Source organism: Hyperolius riggenbachi, chromosome 5, assembly GCF_040937935.1.
Source record: "Hyperolius riggenbachi isolate aHypRig1 chromosome 5, aHypRig1.pri, whole genome shotgun sequence".
In the NCBI taxonomy this organism is placed as follows: Eukaryota; Metazoa; Chordata; class Amphibia; order Anura; family Hyperoliidae; genus Hyperolius; species Hyperolius riggenbachi.
In genome coordinates, this window is record NC_090650.1 from 336,187,578 (window position 1) to 336,210,045 (window position 22,468).

At 40.3% G+C, this 22,468-nt stretch overlaps 1 protein-coding gene across 1 annotated transcript; it reads right to left on the reverse strand.

The window, feature by feature from the left end:
• Positions 1–2,677: 2,677 nt before the first annotated feature.
• Positions 2,678–22,429, reverse strand: PPDPFL (pancreatic progenitor cell differentiation and proliferation factor like). The gene is made up of 5 exons (XM_068237364.1): positions 22,245–22,429; positions 21,821–21,933; positions 19,474–19,554; positions 12,728–12,827; positions 2,678–7,142 (listed from the first exon to the last, which is right to left on the reverse strand). Exons 2-5 carry the CDS (start codon positions 21,873–21,875, stop codon positions 7,130–7,132), a joined length of 249 nt encoding a protein of 82 aa, XP_068093465.1. The 5' UTR covers positions 21,876–21,933; positions 22,245–22,429; the 3' UTR covers positions 2,678–7,129.
• Between the last annotated feature and the right edge of the window lie 39 nt (positions 22,430–22,468).

Below are 22,468 nucleotides of genomic sequence, written 5' to 3' on the forward strand. Positions count from 1 at the left end.
GTATAGGCAGGTGAGGAGATTAGACCTGTCCTCACTCAGGGATAAGAAGTCGCTCTCTGTAGATGCGAAAGGGGGTAGATCACCCCTCCACCAGGGGTGGACACGGTATAGCAGTAGGAGAACAGAGGCGCCAGCAGGATAAAAGCGGATAAAAACTTTAAAATTTGCTGGGAGGAAGTGGTGGACTTACCTCCATAAAGCAGACACGAAAGACTGTCTGAATAGTAGCAATCACATGTATTAAATAGTACCCCAAAAAAGTGCAACGCGTTTCGCAGGCCCAGCCCGCTTCATCAGGCAATAAACGTGGGGACAAAACAGAATTTCAGCATTAGCAGGTGTAGCGCCTCAGGCGCTACACCTGCTAATGCCGAAATTCTGTTTTGTCCCCACGTTTATTGCCTAATGAAGCGGGCTGGGCCTGCGAAACGCGTTGCACTTTTTTGGGGTACTATTTAATACATGTGATTGCTACGATTCAGACAGTCTTTCGTGTCTGCTTTATGGAGGTAAGTCCACCACTTCCTCCCAGCAAATTTTAAAGTTTTTATTCGCTTTTATCCTGCTGGCGCCTCTGTTCTCCTACTGCTATTTTTCATCTTCTGTTTAAAATAACTTTTCACACTCTGCAATTGAAAAAGGTACCAAAAAGTAGGTGAAAAGTACTGTTAAAATTAATCTGGGTATTTTCTTGCTTGCTGATGGTTTAAAAGGCATTTTATTGGCAAGATGTGAAAATCTCATCTAGGAGAGAAAGTGAATTGCATATGGGCCAAGAACTCTTATGCCTAAGTTGATTTCTATAGCTTTGTGTTACTGAACACTGCAGGGACTTTGGTGCATGTCAGTATTAAATATTTACTTGTAGTATTCTAAAGGAGAGTCAAGGGCTCTTATTAAAATAATGTTTCTCCTGAGTTTTCTCACAAGAGATGTTTTCACACTTTTTTAATAGAATAACTTTTAGGCTGGTTTCACAATGGGACGTTAACGTCCCACGTTACAGCAGCCAGTAACACAGCCTAACTCACAGCACTGTAAAATCAATGTGCTGTTCACAGTGCCCACGTTGCGTTACATTGTAACGCTGCACGTTTTGGGAAGGTGCAGCATGCTGTGCGTTATACTGGGCTTTAGCTGCGTTAGACTGCTTGCACATGCTCAATGACTAGCCACATGGCTAATTAATATTCACTGCACTGTGGTGACTCGTGGTGGGACTCGTAGTGTTGTCTGGATCATGAACGAATCGTTCATTTGATCCGGATCTTTTTTGTGAGTCGGATCATCCGGATCATCACAATGAAAGATTCGGTTCACAGTGGATGTCTGTCTGAAAGAAACAGGAACATACAGAATGTACAGTGCAGGGAAAGTCCTGTCCTGCTAGTCATTTAACCCCCAGTCTGCTTCCCTAGTAAAATGATTCAAATGATTTGGTTCAAAGATCCGGATCTTTTCAATGATCCGATTCGAATGATCCGAATCCTTAAAAAGATCTGGACTTCCCATCACTATCCTGGAGCGGCTGCTTTGAGAGCCGCATAACGCGGCTCAATCTGACGTCCAACTTCAATACCACCACGCGTTGCGTTAGGGGCACGTTATGCGACCTTAACGTCCCTTAAAACTCAACGTCTTGGTGTGAAAGTAGCCTTAAGTTCCTAGCAAGCAAGAAAATACTCACAATATGATAGATATGATTGTTTTAATCCACCTTTTAGGGCCCGTTTCCACTAGAGCGAATCCGCATGCGTTGTCTGCATGCGGATTCGCATAACCAATACAAGTGGATGAGACTGTTTCCACTTGTCAGTTTTTTGGTGCGTTTTTCTGTGCAGGATTTTTCTGCACGGTAGGGCCTGCAGAATTCGCCTGCGTGAGGAATGCAGGCGATTCGCAGGCTATGTATTTATTGGGAAAACGCACATGCGTTTTTTGCCGCGATTTCGTGTGCGAATTCGCACGAAAACTAATGCAAATTGAACCAGGCAGTGACATGGTTAAATTCGCATATACCCTGCCTATGCAAAATCGCATGCGAATTCGCGGCAAAAAACGCACGCGGAATCGCATCCGCATGCGATTTCGTCAGCGGTGGAATCCCGGTGATTCGCACCGCACTAGTGGAAACGGGCCCTTAGTACTTTTTAAATTGCTTATTGCTGACAAGGTATATCTTGGGGAGAATAAAAGGGACTTTCTGGGATTTTACTCAGGAGAACGGAATATGGGCCCAGTGTAGTGAACATTTCAGGAGTTCTTTGTACATCTTTAACAGTTTTTAATAAATCAGACTTATGTACATGTTTATAAACTGGTAAGGAGTCCAAAGTTCAATGAGCTGTTCAGTTCTCCCAGGGGTAGTTTTACCAATCAACAGAGATTTTTTTTTCTCGACAAACTGCCTTCAACCACTGTGAATCCTACTTCAGGCAGACCATTCCACTCATTGCTAATGAGAAGGAGGGGCAAAGTAGCAATTCCTTTTATTATTTTAATGTTGAAGGTATATTTATTCTTTTGTTAAGGACTGTATAATAATTTAAATATTTAAGCTATGCAAAAGTGTGGTATGGGACTATAATCTTGCTCACTCGAGTATAGTAGTCATAAACATGTCTCTTTCCATACAAAAGTGTTGAATTATGTACAGGTAAATAAATATAAAACTTAGTTTGTCGGTTTAAAATTTTTTTATTAGGTTTTTGTATAAAAAATTCAATCACATGTAAAACATATGTACATTCAACGCGTTATCCATGAAAAATATGGATGTAATAATGTTCAAAAAACTTTTAAAACTTATCAAACACTCTGCAAGAAACTATATGTTTTAGAGATCAACAACATTTTCACCAGTTATTACAAGCTATTGCCTTCATCTATGAAATTAGGATGTCTACAATTCAGATCCAGTATTGCCATGCAAGTGACACTGTTGTTTTCACACATAATGAGCCAAATTTAGTTTTTGAAACATGTATTTCCTTAGTTACCCCAAATGTATTTTTCGCTTACAGTCATAAGGACAAACATTTTTTTCCCTCTTTATCTTACCAATTCATTTGGGAGGACCGCTGGCGGGAATTTTTAAAACAATTAAGTATCAAAGTCATCCACAGTTTATTAGAAAATGTTGAGTACTTAAAGAGACTCTGTAACAAAAATGTCATCCTTTTTTCTACCATCCTACAAGTTCCTAAACCTATTCTAATATGCTCTGGCTTACTGCAGCTCTTTCTACTATCACCGTCTCTGTAATAAATCAATGTATCTTTCCCCTGTCGGACTTGTTGCCCTGTGTCTGGAAGGCTGCCAACTCTTCAGTGCTGATCTGTTATGCACGCCCCCCTCCAGGCCCCTCTATGCACACTCCTGTGTGTGTGTTATTTACATAAGCCAGCAGCGTCTCTGCTCTCTGATATCAGTGAGAGGGAGAGAGCTGGATAAAAATCCTCCTCTGTTAGGCTGTGAAAGGAGCTGGCTGACACATGCTGAGGAATTACAGACACGGGCAGAGCTGTCTGCAGGAAGAAATGATCAGCCTGTAACTCTTCAGTGGGTGAGAGCTGCAGGGGGAAGAAGGTAAACACACAAATGATCTCTTGAGATTCAAAAGGAAAGCTGTATACAGCCTGCTTGTGTATGGATGTATTTTCTATGTGTGGACATACTGTACATCAACCTACTTCTGGTTTTGGGGGCCATTTTGTTTATTTATAAACAAACTTTTAAAAACTGTTTTTGACTACTTTTAATGCGGCGGGGAGCGGCGAAATTGTGACAGAGGAGAATAGGAGATGTCACCTAACGCACTGGTGTGTTTACTTTTGTGCGATTTTAACAATACAGATTCTCTTTAAGGATAATGCATTGAATTAAGAAGGGGAGAGGTAACAATAATAATAAAAAAAAACTTTAGCCCACCATGTGTGAAAGTTTACAGTGTGCCCTGACATTTACTGAACACACACACGCACACGCACGCACGCACGCACGCACACACACACACACACACACACATACACACACACTATATTATAGTTAATACCCTTCCATTCCAGGCTGCAGACAGTGTCTTTATAAAAAAATCCTTAGATCCTATTAGTGCTGGAGGTCTGTTTGCAAACGTAGTGGTGATAAAAAGTGCTTGGCATCAATGCTAGCCATGGTGCAGTACAGAACAGCATGCCGGGACAAGTGAAACAGGTGAAATGACTGGATGCAGTGCTGCATCTCACTGTGGGCATAACAGATGGTGGTGGCCTCTCACAACTCAAATTAACTTTAGAGAACCGTTACACCATCTTAAGTTTCCTGCCATGAACCTTTCACCTGTAATGGGCATGCTGCACACATAAAGGTGAGCTCAAATTATAATACCGTTATTCACAACCCTGATCACTGCCACTTCAAAACTCCTTTCAGATGCAAAGTATAATAGCCCTTCTCACTAATTAAAGCAAACCCGAAATGTGTTTCTCTTTCTTTAAATAAACAAGATTTGAAGAGCTTTACAGAGTAGGAAACAAACTTGGGGTACATAAGAATACAGACAATGGTATACACAGAACCTAGACATTGGTACAGGATTGTTAGATATTGTAATTACAGCAACAAAAATAACATGATGAACAAAATGCATAGCAACTTCCAATACACAAAAGTTTTTTTTTTTTTTTTTTTTGCCACAACTGTTACCATTTTATCTGGAGCCCACTTTAAACAACTGCAGCACAGGAATATTGACTATACCTCAGAATCTTACACATCCCATCCTGCCCATACAGAATGATGTCGGTCCCCACCCACCTTTCTAGAGAGAGACTGGGAAGATGGGCCAGGAACTGTATATGAAAGGGGCATGGTAGGGTTTGGCTTCTGCTGTAAAGCCAACTCACATTTGTGTAGCTCTATAAATTTTTATGTTGGGCTCCTGACAAAGTGGTGATAGTTATAGCAATGAAAGCACTGGCATTTAGGAAAGTTTTAATAGACTCTCCAGGGCACGTTTAGTTAAAGAAATGAAATTACACTTCAAGTACACTTTAAAGAGCAGAAACGGGCATCTTTAATAAAATTTCCCAAAACGCTTGCAATATTTATAGCTGACCTGGACCTGGAATGGCTTTTTTTTCATAAAATATAAGAGAAGCTACAGTTCAAGTATATATTCAGCTTCATTGTTGTGCTTTTCCCATAATAGTGCATCAATGATAGTTCATAGAGAACTGCATGTATGTTTAGAGTTTATTTTTGAAAAGGAGCCATAGTGGCCTTTCAATGCCAATCACATCATCGTCCCTGTATATCTCTAACATGTAATGATTAGCTTGAAAAAAAGAAAAGTAACAAAGCTAAAATATACCGTATATTTTTTCCTAAAGAATCTGTCTTGTCATAATGGATAATAAATTAATTTAATTATTCAAGATAAGAAAAAGTGCAGACTTCACTAACATTTTGTGCTACGTTAGCCGGTGACATCTGAAATTTTGGCTTAATCAGCCGCTTGTACCACCAAGCAAGTACTGAAGGTATTGCCATATAATAAGATAACTAACACAGCTCTAACACATTTAGAAATAGGAAACACACATCTTTTGCTTCTGACCATTTAAGAGAAAACAAATCAATGTGACTGATTTTTAATTTTTTTTTATAAAGGCATCTTTATTCTGGAGATCTCCAGAGATTTTATATGATATTTCACAGCTAGCTTGGATTTATTGAAAGTAATGTACCATAAGCTAGTAAGAGTTTCCAATGATTGCCTGGATTTTATCAGACAAGAATAAGGGTTACGGAAAGGTGCATGAATAAGTGGTTGCACATCTGAGATGCGTTTTTCATTGAATAACGTCACAAACTCTTTAGCATCCCCCCCTATGGTCCTGACAAAATTTGTAGTTCATTGCCATCTAAAAGCAAATACATTTTAGTAAACTGAGTATTGTAGTATTTATTTATGATCTGTGAGGTCCTTTTCCTGTATATGGTTTAGTATATGAGGCCCATTGGTTTTCACTTCCATTGGGACAAAGTCCAGCATTAAATGTTTCATGCTATAATTTCTGGAAATATGACACTGCTGTGGGTCCAACATTTTAAGAGGGAACTGGACTTATAATAAAGTGCAACGTCCACCAAAACAATATTTTTTAGTTTTGGAGAGGATTAAAAATCCTGTATGATTTTTATTATTGTCTTAGTTGTAGATACGGGTGTTTTCCACCACATCCTGTCCTAGATACAGGGCCTTTAAGAACAGGACATCTCTCAAATCTTCATTGAACATTAAATAAATGTACAAGTACTTTTTGAGCAGCAGTGCAAGAACATCCTCACTTCCTGTTTCAGTCTCAGGGCCACTAAAATAAAGAAGTACTATGCAAATATTAACATTGGCAGAAAAAGCAATAAAACAAACAAACAAAAAAAAAACTTGGCAGAGATTCTAATTTTTGCCTAAGCTACCCAAAGTTAAAAAAAAAGAAACATTTTGTCTGCAATACCATTTTAAATTCTATTAGATAACTTACATGTTGTGCGTGGTTTTATATAAAAAAATAATAATTACTGTTTTAAGGCGCTAACATGAGAAAAAAAGGGAATTGACTAAAATCTATTTTCACTGCTACACTAATTATAATTTTTTTTACATTTTAGCGTACCAAGTTCAACAGTATAATAGTCAGAAAGTTAACTCTTACACTAGGAAGGTACTTTTTTTTTTTTTTTTTAGAAAAAAGTGTGCTGAATTATAGGACTGAACTCTGCATACATAAAACCATTGTTATCCTCTAACACTAATCACAATTGTGGCAAATTGGCTGATTATGGAAAATCTGTGTCGGTTTGATATGCATATTTGATAAGATGTTCAGTATGATTAAGCAGAAAGATGATAAATGATTTACTCTGATTAAATGCAGTCATTTAAATAAAAGATCAGGTTGACATGTTTAGGTGGAAGAGAATATAATTAATTATCTTTGCAGAATGTGGAAGTGATCCTCTTCAGACTGTGTAGCTGGTAGCGTCTCTTCAGTGCTTTTATAGAAGCAATCTTTGAATGTTTTTTTTTAGTTGTTTTCCGCCCACAATACTGTAGCTAGTGATAATATCAGCTGTGACTCCTATTAAAGGGAAATACAAAGCTTCCGTTAGGGAAAAGCTGATTACTTGTTATTTTAATCACAAGGAGAATTACTGGTGCCTGAAATTTCCATTCTGAGCATCTGAGACCAAATGGACACCATAACAATATATGGTAGAATAATGTAATACATTATGTAGAATGCCCAATTTTACATAAATGTTCCTGGTTTCAACATCAAAAACACTTCCTATAAGTATATATTGCTGTATATTGGTATTTAGCTATGCCCTCCCAGTAATGCTTAGCCTAGGCTATGAGGTCACATCATTCTATCCCAGAGGACTCTCGGAGATAAGGTGTTTCTGCACACTTAACAAACATCCTACACAGTTGCATAGCTAAAGGGCTCTGGGCCTCAGTGCAAGTTTTACATGCCCCCCCCCCTCCACCCCAAGCACTCTATACATAACAATTGATATGGCGCACCAAAACCTGCCAAGGACATCCACAGTGTCAGCGGTGCAAGAAGGGGATGGGGAGCAGTTTGTTAATGATTACTACTATAGAAGTGATTATTGCAGGACCAATAAAGAGCTAATACTGCGGTTAAATGAGGGCCCTTTGGGGCCCCTCTGGCTCAAGGGCCCCAGTGCAGCCACAACCTCTTCACCCCCTATTGCTACGTCACTGATCCTACATTGATGCACCTTGCCAGCATTAAAGATGTTGCCATCTTTGAAAGATAAAAGAGTGTAAATCAGGTAGAAGAAAGATTTTACACTGTTCAAACACTGAATAAGTAATTTATAAAGTAATACTGTCCAAAATAAGCAATTTAATTCATTAAGTTATTTAGTAAAGTTCCTCCTTAGGTCTGTGCAGTCCTCGACATTCGGTCTGAGTACCCCAGGAGGTATACTTCAGTTAGGTGGGGGGTTTTTTTGTTTTTTTTTTTGCTTTCTTGACACCTGTTGATGTTCAGCACATTTGAAAGCTTCTACTTTGTGGCACCCGAGCTGACAGGCTCATGCAGCCTATATGGTTTACTTGTTTAAAAGGATAGTGGAAACCTCTCACACCAATATACTGTCATATTGTTTGTCAGCATATTGTCAGGCTTCGGTTTGTATATCTGTTCTAGGATGTATACTGTTTACTGTGATGGTACCACTATTCTACTCTATATTGTGTATTTTCACTGCCTGTTATTCTTATGCTACAATCTTCTTTATGTTAAGAAATTCACTAAAAATGATTGAGATCTAAAAAATACATCTGCACTAATGTTTATGCCCTTCTGCGTGACCACATGTAAACTAAAGACCTACTGAATTTTAATTGTAATACGTGATCAATGTTACCATTAGTCATGCCTTGGACACTGGATGGCAAGAGGTAGAAAAGATGTTCTACTGTGGGTCTAATACAAAGACAAACTCTCAGTTTGATCAACTTTCTTTGATTTCTATGGACAGGAGAGATGAGTGCCTTTGCTTATATTAAAGAGATTATTATTATTATTATTATTATTATTATTATTATTATTATTTAGTATTCATTTATATGAAAGTGAGCAGTGGGCAGCAGTTGTCTACTGTATCCATAAACAAGCTCTCTGGCACACACTGGCCACATCAGGGCCTTGTACGTTTAGCATTTTCTAATATATATGCAAAAAACAAGCAAACAAAAAAAAAACTGCATTCAGCCTTGCTAGTACAAATCATTTAAAATAAAAAGAGTAAAATACAGAAACCCTCATTCTGCTGTTGTGGGCCTGTGTGAGTGGAAGAAGGGACATCATCCAAATTCACAGGCCTGAGATAGTCTCAGCACCTGCTGTAATTCCATCTGTGGGGGATTTGGCAGTGCTGTGCATATCCTATTCTGATAAAGGGCACACACATGTAACAAGGTTAATTGCTTCTCCTAAAAAGATACATTTTAGGTTACAGTGCAACTGTCAAAGCTGTGACATTGATGAGCACCCTTATGACATTGTAGTGATTTCTACTGAGCTAAGAACAAATTACTAGCGACCTACAAATCCAGACTACTAGATGTAAATAGATCGATTTGCTTTCTTGGGGTTGATTTGCTAAACATTTTCGAATGAATGATCTCTGTTTTAAAACGTATCAGTAGAAAACCATTCAAGCCCCGAACAAGTAAAAAAGTATTAAAAAGAGGGCATGAAAATATAATAGTAATATCTAAGTTTAGATGATGAAGACTGATTGCACCATTAAAATTACCGGTAGTTCTTTCTATAGAATTACAGTTATTGATCTTTGAGTATCGGCACTACAATCTTTATAGAAATTTAGAAATGCTTTGGTTGCCATTTTATGGACTTGATTATATAATAAGGAGCTTTGTTCTGTGCGGGTGAACATTTCATGGCCACTCTTTTTTATAGATAAAACAAGAGATACAATAGGCACTGCAGTCGCTAGTTTCCAGTTAAACTGCTGGTAGCTGCAGCAGTGGTCGGGTAATTTTAATGCAGGAATAGCGTGCTCAAATCCACAGAATAAACATGTATCTCAATTGGCAGTAGAAGAGAAGTCAGACTGGCACTGGCAGCTCCTTGCTTAAAATCACAGCTTTATTGAGACAGGCTGTATAACAAAAGTTAAGAATTCCAGCTTTAACAAAGATTCCTACCCGATCCTGCAGTCAGTGGGGTGAAGTGGGAGCGGTGGGTTGCCTGACGCAAATGTGCCCACTTCACCTCACTGACTGCGGGATCGGGTAGGAATCTTTGTTAAAGCTGGAATTCTTAACTTTTGTTATACAGCCTGTCTCAATAAAGCTGTGATTTTAAGCAAGGAGCTGCCAGTGCCAGTCTGACTTCTCTTCTACTGCCACTCTATTTTATATTGCCTTCTATATTGGGTTTTTGTTAGTTGTATTCATTTTAACTCATGTTTAAATAAGGATATAATTTGTGAATAGCTTTAAAGAGAACCCGAGGTGTGTTTAAAGAATGTTATCTGCATACAGAGGCTGGATCTGCCTATACAGCCCAGCCTCTGTTGCTATCCCAAACCCCCCTAAGGTCCCCCTACACTCTGCAATCCCTCATAAATCACAGCCGTGCTGTGAGGCTGTGTTTACATCTGTAGTGTCAGTCTCGGCTGCTCCCCCGCCTCCTGCATAGCTCCGGTCCCTGCCCCGTCCCTTCCCTCGAATCAGCAGGGAGGGAAGGAAGGCAGGCGGGGACTGAAGTTCTGCAGGAGGCGGGGAGAGCAGCAGACTGACACTATAGAGATAAACACAGCCAGCTCTGACAAGCTGTTTGTCAGCAGCATGGCTGTGATTTGTGAGGGATTGCAGAGTGCAGGGGGACCTTAGGGGGGTTTGGGATAGCAACAGAGGCTGGGCTGTATAGGCAGATCCAGCCTCTGTATGCAGATAATATTCTTCAAACCCACCTCGGGTTCTCTTTAAAAGTGTGTCAGAGGCAATAGCACTATATATAAATATATACAATATCCCCATTAACATCCCTGGCGGTCTATTAAAACCGCCAGGATGGGGGCACAGCACTTTTAAATATATATTTTTTTAAAATCATGTAGCTAGCCTAGCGCTAGCTACAAATCATGTAGCTAGCCTAGCGCTAGCTACATGATAGCCGCTGTGCAGCGGCAATCCCTCACCCCTTCCGATTGCCTTCGGCGATCAGAGCGAACAGGAAATCCCGTTCAGAACAGGATTTCCTGTTTGGCTTCCACCTTCCCCCGTCGCCATTGCGATGATCGGGATGACGTCATCAACGTCATCCACGTCATGGCACCTGAGGGAGTCCCGATCCACCCCTTAGCACAGCCTGGCGGTGATTGGCCAGGCTGTGCAAGGGGACTCGGGGGGGGGGGGAGGGGCCTCTAACGCGGCGGGTAGCAGCGAATCAGCACGGAGTGGCGGCGATCGGCTTGTACACACAGCTAGCAAAGGAGGAGGTTAAAGTCCCTCTTTCTCCACTGGCCCTTCATGACAAATTACTGAATATCTAAGTTTAGTAAATCAAGGGCAACTTGTTTTGATTGAACGTGTTGCTTGAAAACTATTGAGATTTTTACATTATATGGTAAATAAAAATAATAATAATGGAGAAATATATTCATGGAATATGATTTGTGGCAAACCCCCATATGCACAGTAGTGAAAAATAATATTTTTAGAACTATTGTACTAATGGATTGTGGATCAGTTCTGAGAGTGGATGAATCTGTGGTTAAATATTAACCAATATGTAATGAAGATTAGATAATACAATAATACAATACAATAACATTTCTATAGCGCTTTTCTCCCATAGGACTCAAAGCGCTTATACTCTCTTTCAGTTTCAGTAATTGGTAGTAGGATGAAGTATTCACACAACAAAAGTTATAATTCTGCAAATGCCAAACTGAACAGGTGGGTTTTCAGTCTGGATTTAAACACGGCCAGGGATGGAGCTGTCCTGATCTGTTGAGGTAGGGAGTTCCAAAATGTAGGGGCAGCAAGACAGAAGGCTCTGGGACCAAAAGTTTCCAAGTGGACTCTGGGTATGACTAGATTATTAGATCTGAGAATGCGGGCATTGCTATGCAGCTGCAACATATCTTTCATGTATCCAGGGCCCAGATTATTCAGGGATTTAAATGTCAGTAGGCCGATCTTGAATAGGACCCTCCATTCTATAGGTAGCCAGTGAAGGGAGTGCAGGACTGGCGTTATGTGGCAGTGACGGGGTTGGTTGGTTAGCAGTCTGGCAGCAGTATTCTGTATCAGCTGTAGGTGGTACAAGACCTTTTTTGAAAGGCCAGTGTAGAGAGCATTACAGTAGTCCAGTCGGGATGTGATGAAGGCATGGACTAAGGTTGGCAGATCTTCTGGGGGGATGAGGTGCTTGATTTATGCAATGTTCTTCAGGTGATAATTGGGTTAAACAGCATACATAATTTGGGTGCAGGGAGAAGTCAAAAGAATGCTCTGTTTCATTAAGTTATCTCGGGGAATATATCAAATATTTTTCCCAACTTATTGCATAATTTTTTCATTTGGCAACGTAATTCGGGGGCGTGCTGTTACAGACTCCCAAATTACAGTGATTTTATTGTAATTCCTCCTGCGTTGTTACTGACTTAATTAACATTATGGCCTATGGTGGTGCCCAAATCAGGCACAGCACGGCCCCGTATGTGCACCAAAACCATCCGACTCTGGTTAAACAGATACATTATTTAGGTGTCACTGATGTCAGTGGCGTAGCTAAGGAGCTGTGGGCCCCTGATGCAAGTTTTACAATGGGGCACCCCAAGCACTCTATACATAACAATTAATACGGCGCACCAAACCTGCCAATGGCAACTACAGTGTCAGAAGTGCAAGAAGGGGATGGGAAACAGTTTGTTAATGATTTCCACTATTCAAAGTATCTATAGAAGTGATTATTATGAGCACAAGACCAATAGAGAGCTAATACTGTAGTTGAGGGAGGGCCTTTCGGGGCCCCGATGCGGTCCCAACCTCTGCAACCCCTATTGCTACGCCCCTGACTGATGTTCATTAAGTTCCTATCAGACATGCATTGCCAGAAACAAGTACAAGTCATTTCTGCTCCAGTCCTACCTCTCATTAGAGATGGATATCCTTACTGTAGACACCGGAACTTGCTCACAGTGGAAAAAGTTCTTCAGCCACCAGCATTTTTCAACAAATTCTGGCAATCCTGTAAGAGAAACGTAGGCTGGATCAGTGTAAGCAAAGCTTGTAATAGAATGCATTTATTCCAGCTAGATCTGGCTGCGTTGCTTGGGAGGGATGCCAGCAGATGGGGCAGGCTCAATTACACCTTGGCTTACAGTTTAGCTTCAGCTAAGATATTATCCGTATGGCTTCAGCACTGAAATGAATGAGCGTAGGCTTGACTTTTGCACCAGTGCACTTTTGGAGTATATGCTTCAGCGATAAAGTGGGATTTATAAAACATTCTACTTTTGCAAAGAGCTATGATTATTTCCAAAGCGAAGACGCAACCAAAACAATCTTTGCAATTAAGGATGACTGCTGACTGATACAGGCTGCAATTTTTTATCTGAAAGCCTGAAGGAAATGTACTAATAATTATAAAAACAAGTAAAAGATAGCATTACTATGGCTAATTTAAAGCAGTAAATCATTATTCCCTCCATGTAGCCATAAAGTAAATAAATGAAACACATTTAGCTTTCAAATAGACATAAAACACAGCCTTCATGTTATAATAATGAAGTGATGATCTGCAAGACACAACGCAACCAAAGCAACAAATTACACCAGAATAATCAATATTATATGTGAACTTGATTCAACTGGTACAAGAGTGAACATGGTTCTGACTCTGTAAAATAGTAGACACTTGTCCCCTTTGGGTACATATGAAATTGTCTTGAGAAAAATATGGTGCTGGGAAAGAACATTAAGAATATTGGTAACATGCTTTTACAGATGCTGTTTTCAATAAGTGATTTGGTGCTTATCCCCCTCTATTGATGTAACCCTAACAAATTCATTTAGTGTGAATACCCCCACATGATGCCTAACCTCTCCAGCATAATGCCCTTCCCAATGCCAAACCCTAACCTACCTTCCTAACTTCATTCCTTTCCTACCGTCTAACCATAACTTCAGTGGGGGTTGAATAATTTTGAACACAACTGTATATAGTATAGTATATATATATATATATATATATATATATATATATATATATATATATATATATATATATATATATATATATAGTATGAACAAAGATTGTGTTTTTTAAAGTCCCTGCATTTGATTTTTATGACCTTTCTTTAGTAATAAAACACGCCAATTTTTTTTTTTTTTGGGACCCATTGGATGGGGAGACATCCCTGTTCCAGTGACTCACCTCTCCCCTCACACCCACATTTCTAACATGCCAATTTTTATGGTACGTTTACACAAATGTATTCAGCTTGAAAATGGACCATTCGCATGCCACAGCAGCAGGTCTGTTTTCAAGCTGCATACATTTGATTAGAAATAGAGTACATTTGCATCAACCTGTAATTATTTGGATCTCATTGACCTTGCCTGGCTGCAATGCTGATCCTCTGGCTACAATATATTGTGAACTACTCATCTGGAACAGATACAAAGATCATGAGTGTCAGGATACTTCAGCCCTTATTCAATCCACTTTTTCTCCTACATGTTTTCCTAGGAGATTATTTATCACCTTCTGTTTTAATCACTTTTCCGTACTCTGCAACTGAAAATTATTTTGAGTATTTTCTTGCTTTCTGCTGCCTTAAAAGACATTTTATAATAAGGTGTGAAAGATAGTCTGAAGCGACTTTAAAAACAGATTTTACCTTATATTCTACATGGGCATGTTTGCCCCTGCTAAAACGCCGCTATCCCACGGCAGAACGAGGGGTCTTTACCCCCCAAATCCCCTCCTTGGTGTCCAGGGATCGCTTCCTGTTGAGGCAGGGCTAATGGCCGCAGCCCTGCCTCTCCCCGCCCCTCTCCCTCTTCCTTCACTGAGAGGGGCGGGGAAGAGGCGGAGATCCGCCGCTGATAGACGCGCATGGAGGCAGAGCTACAGCCGAAAGCTCTGCCTCCAGGAGCAGCAAAATCTACGACCAAGTTGGTTGTGGATTTTGTAGGGGGGGGGGGATTTGGGAGGTAAAGACCCCTCATTCTGCCGCGGGATAGCGGTGTTTTAGCAGGGGCAAACATGCCCATGTAGAATTTAAGGTAAAAAGTTGCTTTGAATGTCGCTTCAGAGTCTCTTTAAAATATCACCTATGAGAAAACATAGGAGAAATAGTTAATTGAATAGGGGTCTTTATCTGTATTCTTGATTACAAATGATCTAGCAAAATGTGCTAAATTAAGTTTGGTGCAAACAATGTATTTTAGAAAGTACACATTTTCTGAAACATATTTAGAATTTTGGCACAATGAGAATGTTTGTGAAAGTGGCAATTTTCAGAAAACCCGGACACTTTCATTAAAAAGCAATATTCAGCGTAATTTGCCTTCTTAAACAAATACCTTCTGTTTTAAGAAGGCAAATTACACTGAGTGTTGCTTTTTAGTAGGAGGGCTTTTTCAGTCTCTTTTAGTCCCCTATACTTTCCTAGTGTTTTTGGGTCACCCCGAGCTGCTTGGGTATTCTGTTTCATTAAAAGCAAATTGTCTTCTTATTCTCCATTTCAGTGCAAGGGGTGAACATAAATTTGTTCAGTAAAATTAGCATTTTAACACAAATAGGGTTTGGGTCACCCTGAGCTGCTTGGGTTTTCTGCTGCATTGGTTCAAGCCCTATCCCATACAGCCATATAAATCCCTGCCATGCACTGATGAGGACCAAAAATTCAAAATTGGCTGTCTGCATGTTTGGTTGATGTGGCCCTGTAAAATGTATACGCTATAGGTTTGCTACACACAAGCGGTTCTGGATGTAAGCCTGGCTTCAGGGGTATAAAGAGATAACTTCCATATTCAGTAGTGAGGCATTATGGGAAACCACAGTCACTCACTTAAAGCAGAATTATGGCAAATACCTTCTGTTTTAAGAAGGTAACTTACACTGAGTGTTGCTTTTTAGTAGGAGGGCTTTTCGGTCTCTTTTAGTCCCCTATACTTTCTTAGTGGTTTTGGGTCACCCCGAGCTGCTTGGGTATTCTGTTTCATTAAAAGCAAATTGTCTTCTTATTCTCCATTTCAGTGCAATGGGTGAACATAAATTTGTTCAGTAAAATTAGCATTTTAACACAAATAGGAACCTTTTTTTTAGGAGAAATCTGCTGAACTGAAAATGGCCTTATCTGATCATCAGTATTCTTGTTCCAAGTGAGTTTTTCAGAAAGTGCTGAAGACAGAGTAGCATCAGCAGGAGACTAACAGACTACAAGATGTTTACAGTTCTTTCTTTTCAGGTATACTTTAAACAAGTTGATTGTCTCAAAAAAGAAAAACAAAAAGGATATCTTGTAAATACACAGACAGCTGCTCATAAAAGAAAGCAATATATCAATGAGAAATCAAAACGTTATGGGTATCACAAGCTCCTCAAATAAAAGCCCACATTTGCATTTTGCAACTCTCAGCAGAGAAAACACATATTTTTAAATTTAGGCTTTTTTAATATATCAAAGAAAAGTGTTATTGATATAGGAAGAGGGGGGTATTCAAAAACAACCCACTGGATTTTAGGCAGATCACAGAATTTGAATTCTGATTTGCTTTAAGGTGCTGCACTATATGCACATTACTTTTTGCCTTGTTAATTAACACCTGTCACTAGTTTACACCAGTTATTTGCTTTTTGCCGTTTTAAAAAGAACCTGAGATGGGATTAAATAAAAAATATATATATACCTGGAGCTTTCTCCATTCCCCTCCAAGCTTATCACTCCCGCGCCATCCTCCTTCGTCTCCTCAGTTGTCCGCAGTCGGCCCCGGAAAGTCCTCCGTTTCGGGGCCAACTGCACTTGCACGGCCTGGCTGTTGGAGCGGGAGCGCAACAGGGGAGCACGCTCGGCCGGACTGTGCCAACTGACCCTGACTGGAGGATTTTACGGGGCCAGTTGCGGGCAAACGAGGAGGCGGAGAAGGACTGCGTGGAAGCGATAATCCTGGAGGGGGCTGAAGGAAGCTCCAGGTACGTATATATTTTTTTATTTTGTCCCATCTCAGGTACACTTTAAGCCCTTTATACCTTCCAGTTGTTTTTGGGTCACCACAAGCTGTCTGGGTATTCCTTAATGAGAAGAGGAGATTCTGAACCTTGCACTTATCTAAATGGTATAAACTGACCAGGGTGCTTAAACAGATCAACTAAATCAATGTCATGTTGCCTTGGATACTGCATACCTCAGCTTTGATGAGGATTGGCAGATTGCCTCTCTTCAGCTTAATCAGAAGAGAATTTGAACATATGAGCTGAAACATTCCAACCCACTGGAGACTTACTAAAAGAGATGTGCAATGAAAAACAATGAGATGAAGTTGTGCTCCCTTCATACATCTAGTAGTATGAAGAAAGATTGCTTTTTTTTTTTACAAAGTCCCTGCAACGGATTAGCTGGCCTTTGCCCATGCTGAGTTTATTTGTTCTCCCCTTACAGCATCTGTGACATTAGGGCCATTTCACAGGGTACCCATTGCAATGCATTGCAACAGACAATATCATCACTTCACTATCACTATTCCTATGGGGCTTTCACATTGATTTTAGTGTAGTGCAGCAGTTTTCAATGCAGTTAACTGGATAATGCATGCGTTTACCATGGCAGTGAGCCATAATTAGAATAGTAGTAGCTGGATAGTGAACTGGTTAAGGGCTCTTCATACTCTGTAAGCCAGCACCTATGCAGTAAGGAGACCTTGGGCAAGACTCCCTAACACTGCTACTGCCTACTGAGTGCGCGCTAGTGGCTGCAGCTCTGTTTATTTGAGTCTGCCAGGAGAAAAAGTACAATATAAATGTTCTGTCTTGTCTCTCTCTCTCTCTCTCTCTCTCTACTTTCATTTTACTGTATGGCCACACTGCAATGCAACTTTTCTGCCATGTAGCACTGTGATATCATTACAACCCAACTTGCCCAGTGTGAAAGGGCCCTTACAGGTCAACTAAATCCAAAAGTGGACAACAGGGAGAGGTGGCAGTGTTTCCCAAGACAGGCTGCATCTGAAGCCAAAAATTGATCAAGAGAAATTCTAGTGGCCCTTAGGTTGACAAGTGTACATTTTTTTACCAGTCAAATGTGCTTGCCAGCGCTCTATAGCTGGCTTCCTACACTCTGTAGATTGAACTGAAATATGTGTCCATTAGGAGTCAATACTGTATATGACTTTCAAAGTAGGAACAACAATAGGAGCCAGACAAGATCTTCCAGTAAACAAAATGTGGCAAAGGACAGTGAGAGAGACAGTGGCAAGGACCGAGTAGGGACATAGTTTCCACATTTGTTTCATTAGCCACACTGCGTACTACCCAGGGGCATAAATACAGGGGAGCAAACCTTGTTACCACAGGGAAGCCCAGAGCTCTAAGGGGACACCAACTACTACTTCACTCTCTCTGATAAAGGGATCCATCCCTCAGTCAGGTGTTTTTGTGGCTACACTTGTTATGGGTGTGAAGATGAAGATGTCCACACTTGTTTTATGACCCCTGCAAGATGGGCCCCCAGGCTGTTAGGGTCACCAGGGGTAGGCAAGGGAAAGGGTGTGAACATTGGGGGCTCCATCCCAGCTTTGCAGGTGCCCCCATGATTTGTAGTTACGCCCCTGGTACTATCCACCTCATCCATATACTGTTTTATGCACAAGAGATGGGTGGAATCGTGTACTGATACTACAGTTACTAATACAGTAACTATTCTAGCACAGCCTGCTACCAACTTGTAGTTCACAGAAAGTGTAATTTCAGGACCCTATTTTCTTAACAGTAGCCAACAAACTGCAGGGATCATGGATCTATATGTATATGTGTACAGTTGTAGGTAAGTATGGTTAAAAAACTGATTTTTGAATTAAGAAAAAAACAGTCCCTAAAAGTATACTTGAGATAGCCATCAGGGGTGTATTTATACTCACCTGGGGCTTCCTCCAGCCCCATGAGGTTAGTGGGCTCCCTCGCCATCCCCTCTGGCCCTTGTCGTCCCCTCTGGTTGCTCAATTATCTTCTAATCCACTCCGGTAATCTGGCCAGTTGCGGTCAGTCATGCGCTCCTGAATGGCCCCGGCCACGCCCGCCCCCATTTTGCGCCGACAGAAAGGATTAGAAGATAACTAAGCGACCAAAAACGACGGAGAGGGAGCCCATGAACCTCACGAGGCTGGAGGAAGCCACAGGTAAGTATAAATACACCCCTGATGGCCATTTCAGGTTTACTTTGATGTAATACTTGTAATTTGCACTAATAACTACAGCAGTAATTTAGAAAAGTTATGTACACACATCCCATTGTTTGGCTAATTTTACAACTTCCATGAAGTATGAGAGCTTACCTACACAATCTGTCCATATTATTCACAATCTGTTGGCCCACACACTACACAAGGGTGGCAAAATTAGCCAATCATTGGCCAATCACAATTGGATGTGTATAAGAGACTTTAGAGGAAGCTTCTGACTAATATAAACCCAGCAATATTTATCCAAAACCAGTTTTGTGTGGAGCGACAGCTTAAAAAATATCTGTGCAGCACATCAAAGCAGAGATCCCTTTAAAAGTCTTGTTCCTAAGCCTGAGGTTGTAATGTTTTTTACATGAAACCAGTTATCTGGTGGTCATGCTATAAAGCTAGAGTACAAGCCATAATGAGCTAATTAAATGCAGCTATACCTTGATGAGGTTTTTCTGGTTCCGTTGGGAACCCCGAATCAGAAGTGCTGGAACACACACTTGATTCTGAGTTCAGCCGCGCTGCAAATAAAAAGATACAAATTACAGTGTTAAGGATGCAAGTGAACATACTAAGTGACATTGCTGTCCAGTGCAGAATGAAAAATACAGATTTTAAAGAGAAAACATTTTTACAGGACATTCTCTGCAGTGTTCTGTATGAATAGATGCCCTTTTTTAAAAGTCCTACAATTCCCGCTGTCGTTATAACCCTCTGCAAACTTATTCTCATTTAGACACCCAAAAGTATGAGAGGCAGAGTAGGTGAGCTTGATTTCAGTCTATATTCATCAATCCTATGCCTGTTATTTGTGTAAGTCTTAAAGGAATACTATATATATAGCGTATATATATACTATAGCGTATATATATAGCAGCATAGATGGTGATATAGCGGCTGGGAATGCGGAGAATCAGCCGCATTCCCAGCCTGTCGACGGCTGTCGCCGAGCCCGGAAGTAGCCGCCGGCGGGGACAGGACGATCGGAGCGGGGCTGCGAGGGCACCATCCAGCTTCAGGGGGATGAGGGATGCCCCGGGTGAGAAAATATAATTTTATTTTTTTTGGCTTAAGTATTCCTTTAAAGTAAACCAAAGATGAGAGTTATATGGAGGCTGCCATATTTATTTCCTTTTAAGCAATACCAGTTGACTGGCTCTTCTGCTGATCCTTTGCCTCTAATACTTCAGCCATAGCCCCTGAACAAGTATAAACAGATCAGGTGTTTCTGAAAATATTGTCAGAACTGACATGAATAACTGCAGTCTTGTTTCTGGTGGGCTTCAGATACTACTGCAGCCAGATAGATCAGCAGGGCTGCAAGGCAACTGGTATTATTTAAAAGGAAATACATATGGAAGCCTCCATATCACTCTCACCTCGGGTTCACTTTAAACACCATTAATTCCCCACCCTCCCCACAAAAAAAGGTTATTGAGCCAGCCAACTGAAAACAGTCCGTGAATGATCTACGTGTGCAGTATAGTGATTGCAGTGGCCATTCAATGTTTGCTTACTTGCTGACTGGTATAGGTAGAGTAGGGACTCTTTCTACAGAGGAAACCTCAGCGCTAGTGAACAGGTCTAGTACAAAATGCTCCAACCGAATACAGTTTTGCAATCTAGTTGTTTTTATTGCTGCTAGAATTCCAGCTTGCTGTGAGTGTTTTGAGTACAGAGGGTTAATAATTTGTTTGTTCACCAACCATCTCTTAAGGATGCTTATTCTAGTAGGAATGCCAGTTTAAAAGATAGGACTTGTAACTTTGTGTATGTTAGGCAGCAGTCTTTATTTGGCATTACTTCCTAGTCAATAAACAAGCACCTTTCTAAGGTCTGTGCTTTACTTTCTAATCTAAAGTACACAAAAATGCTGTAGATCGTATTAATAGATATGGGATCATAAATTCAACTCTGTGGTTTTTGTTTTCACTCTTTAACATGAGTGGAATTTTCACATCAGCTGAACTGGATTTTTGCAGAGGACTAATCAGATTTGAATAGCAAATGATAGATACCTGACAGTTTGATTATAAAAAGTGTACCCGAGGCAACATGTTAAGATAAACATATGTATGTACAGTGCAAAGCATATTAATAACCAGGCTGTGTTATTTGTTTTATTTTGGAGCCTGAAAGAGTTAATTTTTAGGCATGGAAGTGACAGCTTCTCCCTGTCGGGAATATAGTAAACATCACTAATAAGCTAATTACAGCTATAAAAGTTTTCCTGGCAGAATACAACTTCTGAGAGCAGAAAGAGAGAGAAAATACATGAACTATTGACCTTTTTCTAACTTTGTGACACTTATTATGCTGCTACTGAGCAGAGACAACAAAACAATCTGCTTTGTAAATGTTTAAATATAAAATAAAACCATGGGATATCTAAAAATGCCATTTTTAGGAGTAGGAGGATAAATATCTCATCAGTTTATTTTCACTTCGGTTTCACTTTCATCAACTTTCTGGATCTGTTTAGCCCCATGCAAAGTTTTGGTTCAACCCAAGTCAATTTGGCTTCCTGTTGAGCAAACAAATCCTCCCGAAGAGAGAATGTCTGCTCATGCCTACTTAGCAACCAGCCAGCATCACTTTGCGACGCTGGCTCTGACTGCTGTAAAGTGATGAAGGTGAATTTGTGGTTGTGAAAGATTACTGGACGTCATTTCTCTCTGCAATGTGCCACAAGCCTGATTATGCTCAGAGGTGTCTGGAAATAAACAAGAAGTTTGAGACTTCTTTTGAAAAACTTTTAAAAAGTCATCTATCTTTTTAGATGCTTACCTCTGTAAAACTGATTCTTTGCTAAGAGGCAGCCAGCTGATGGAACAGATGCCATAGTCCCAATTCAGGCAACACGAGTATCAGGAGTAGTACAAAATGCAGCTAAACTGTACCTGAGAGACAAAAAAAAGAACAGAAACAATTATATTTAATTACAAAGCAGCACAAGTCAGAACAGACTGCACTTTTGCATCAGAATTCACAAACTCAAAAGGAACGGTGACATTGCGGGGCCCGCGTGTGACTTGCGCAGCGCAGATGGTTTTTGGCCATTTGAGACAGTTAAAACTCAAAAGTGAAAAATATCTTGCAAATTAACTTAATGAGCACTTATATTTAAGAAGCAAAAGCAATTTAGAGAATATAAAAAATGCAGATGACTTTTTAAACAAGGTATACATTTATTTACGAGGCTGTACTTTACCTTCTGAATTGTCCTCTCTGGTGCCTTTTTAATATGATTGATATTCCATAAAAGGATAGAAGTCTGTTGAGCAGACAGCAGAGTGCTTGCTGTGTTCTAAATGGATCTGTCTAGCGTGTGGATCTGGGTCTGGAGCAGGAAGACGGCTCGTGGCTTTGCGATTTCTTCAGGCTCTGTGACTTCTTGGGGAAGGTTTATATAAAGAACACTTGCAGCCGTCAGAG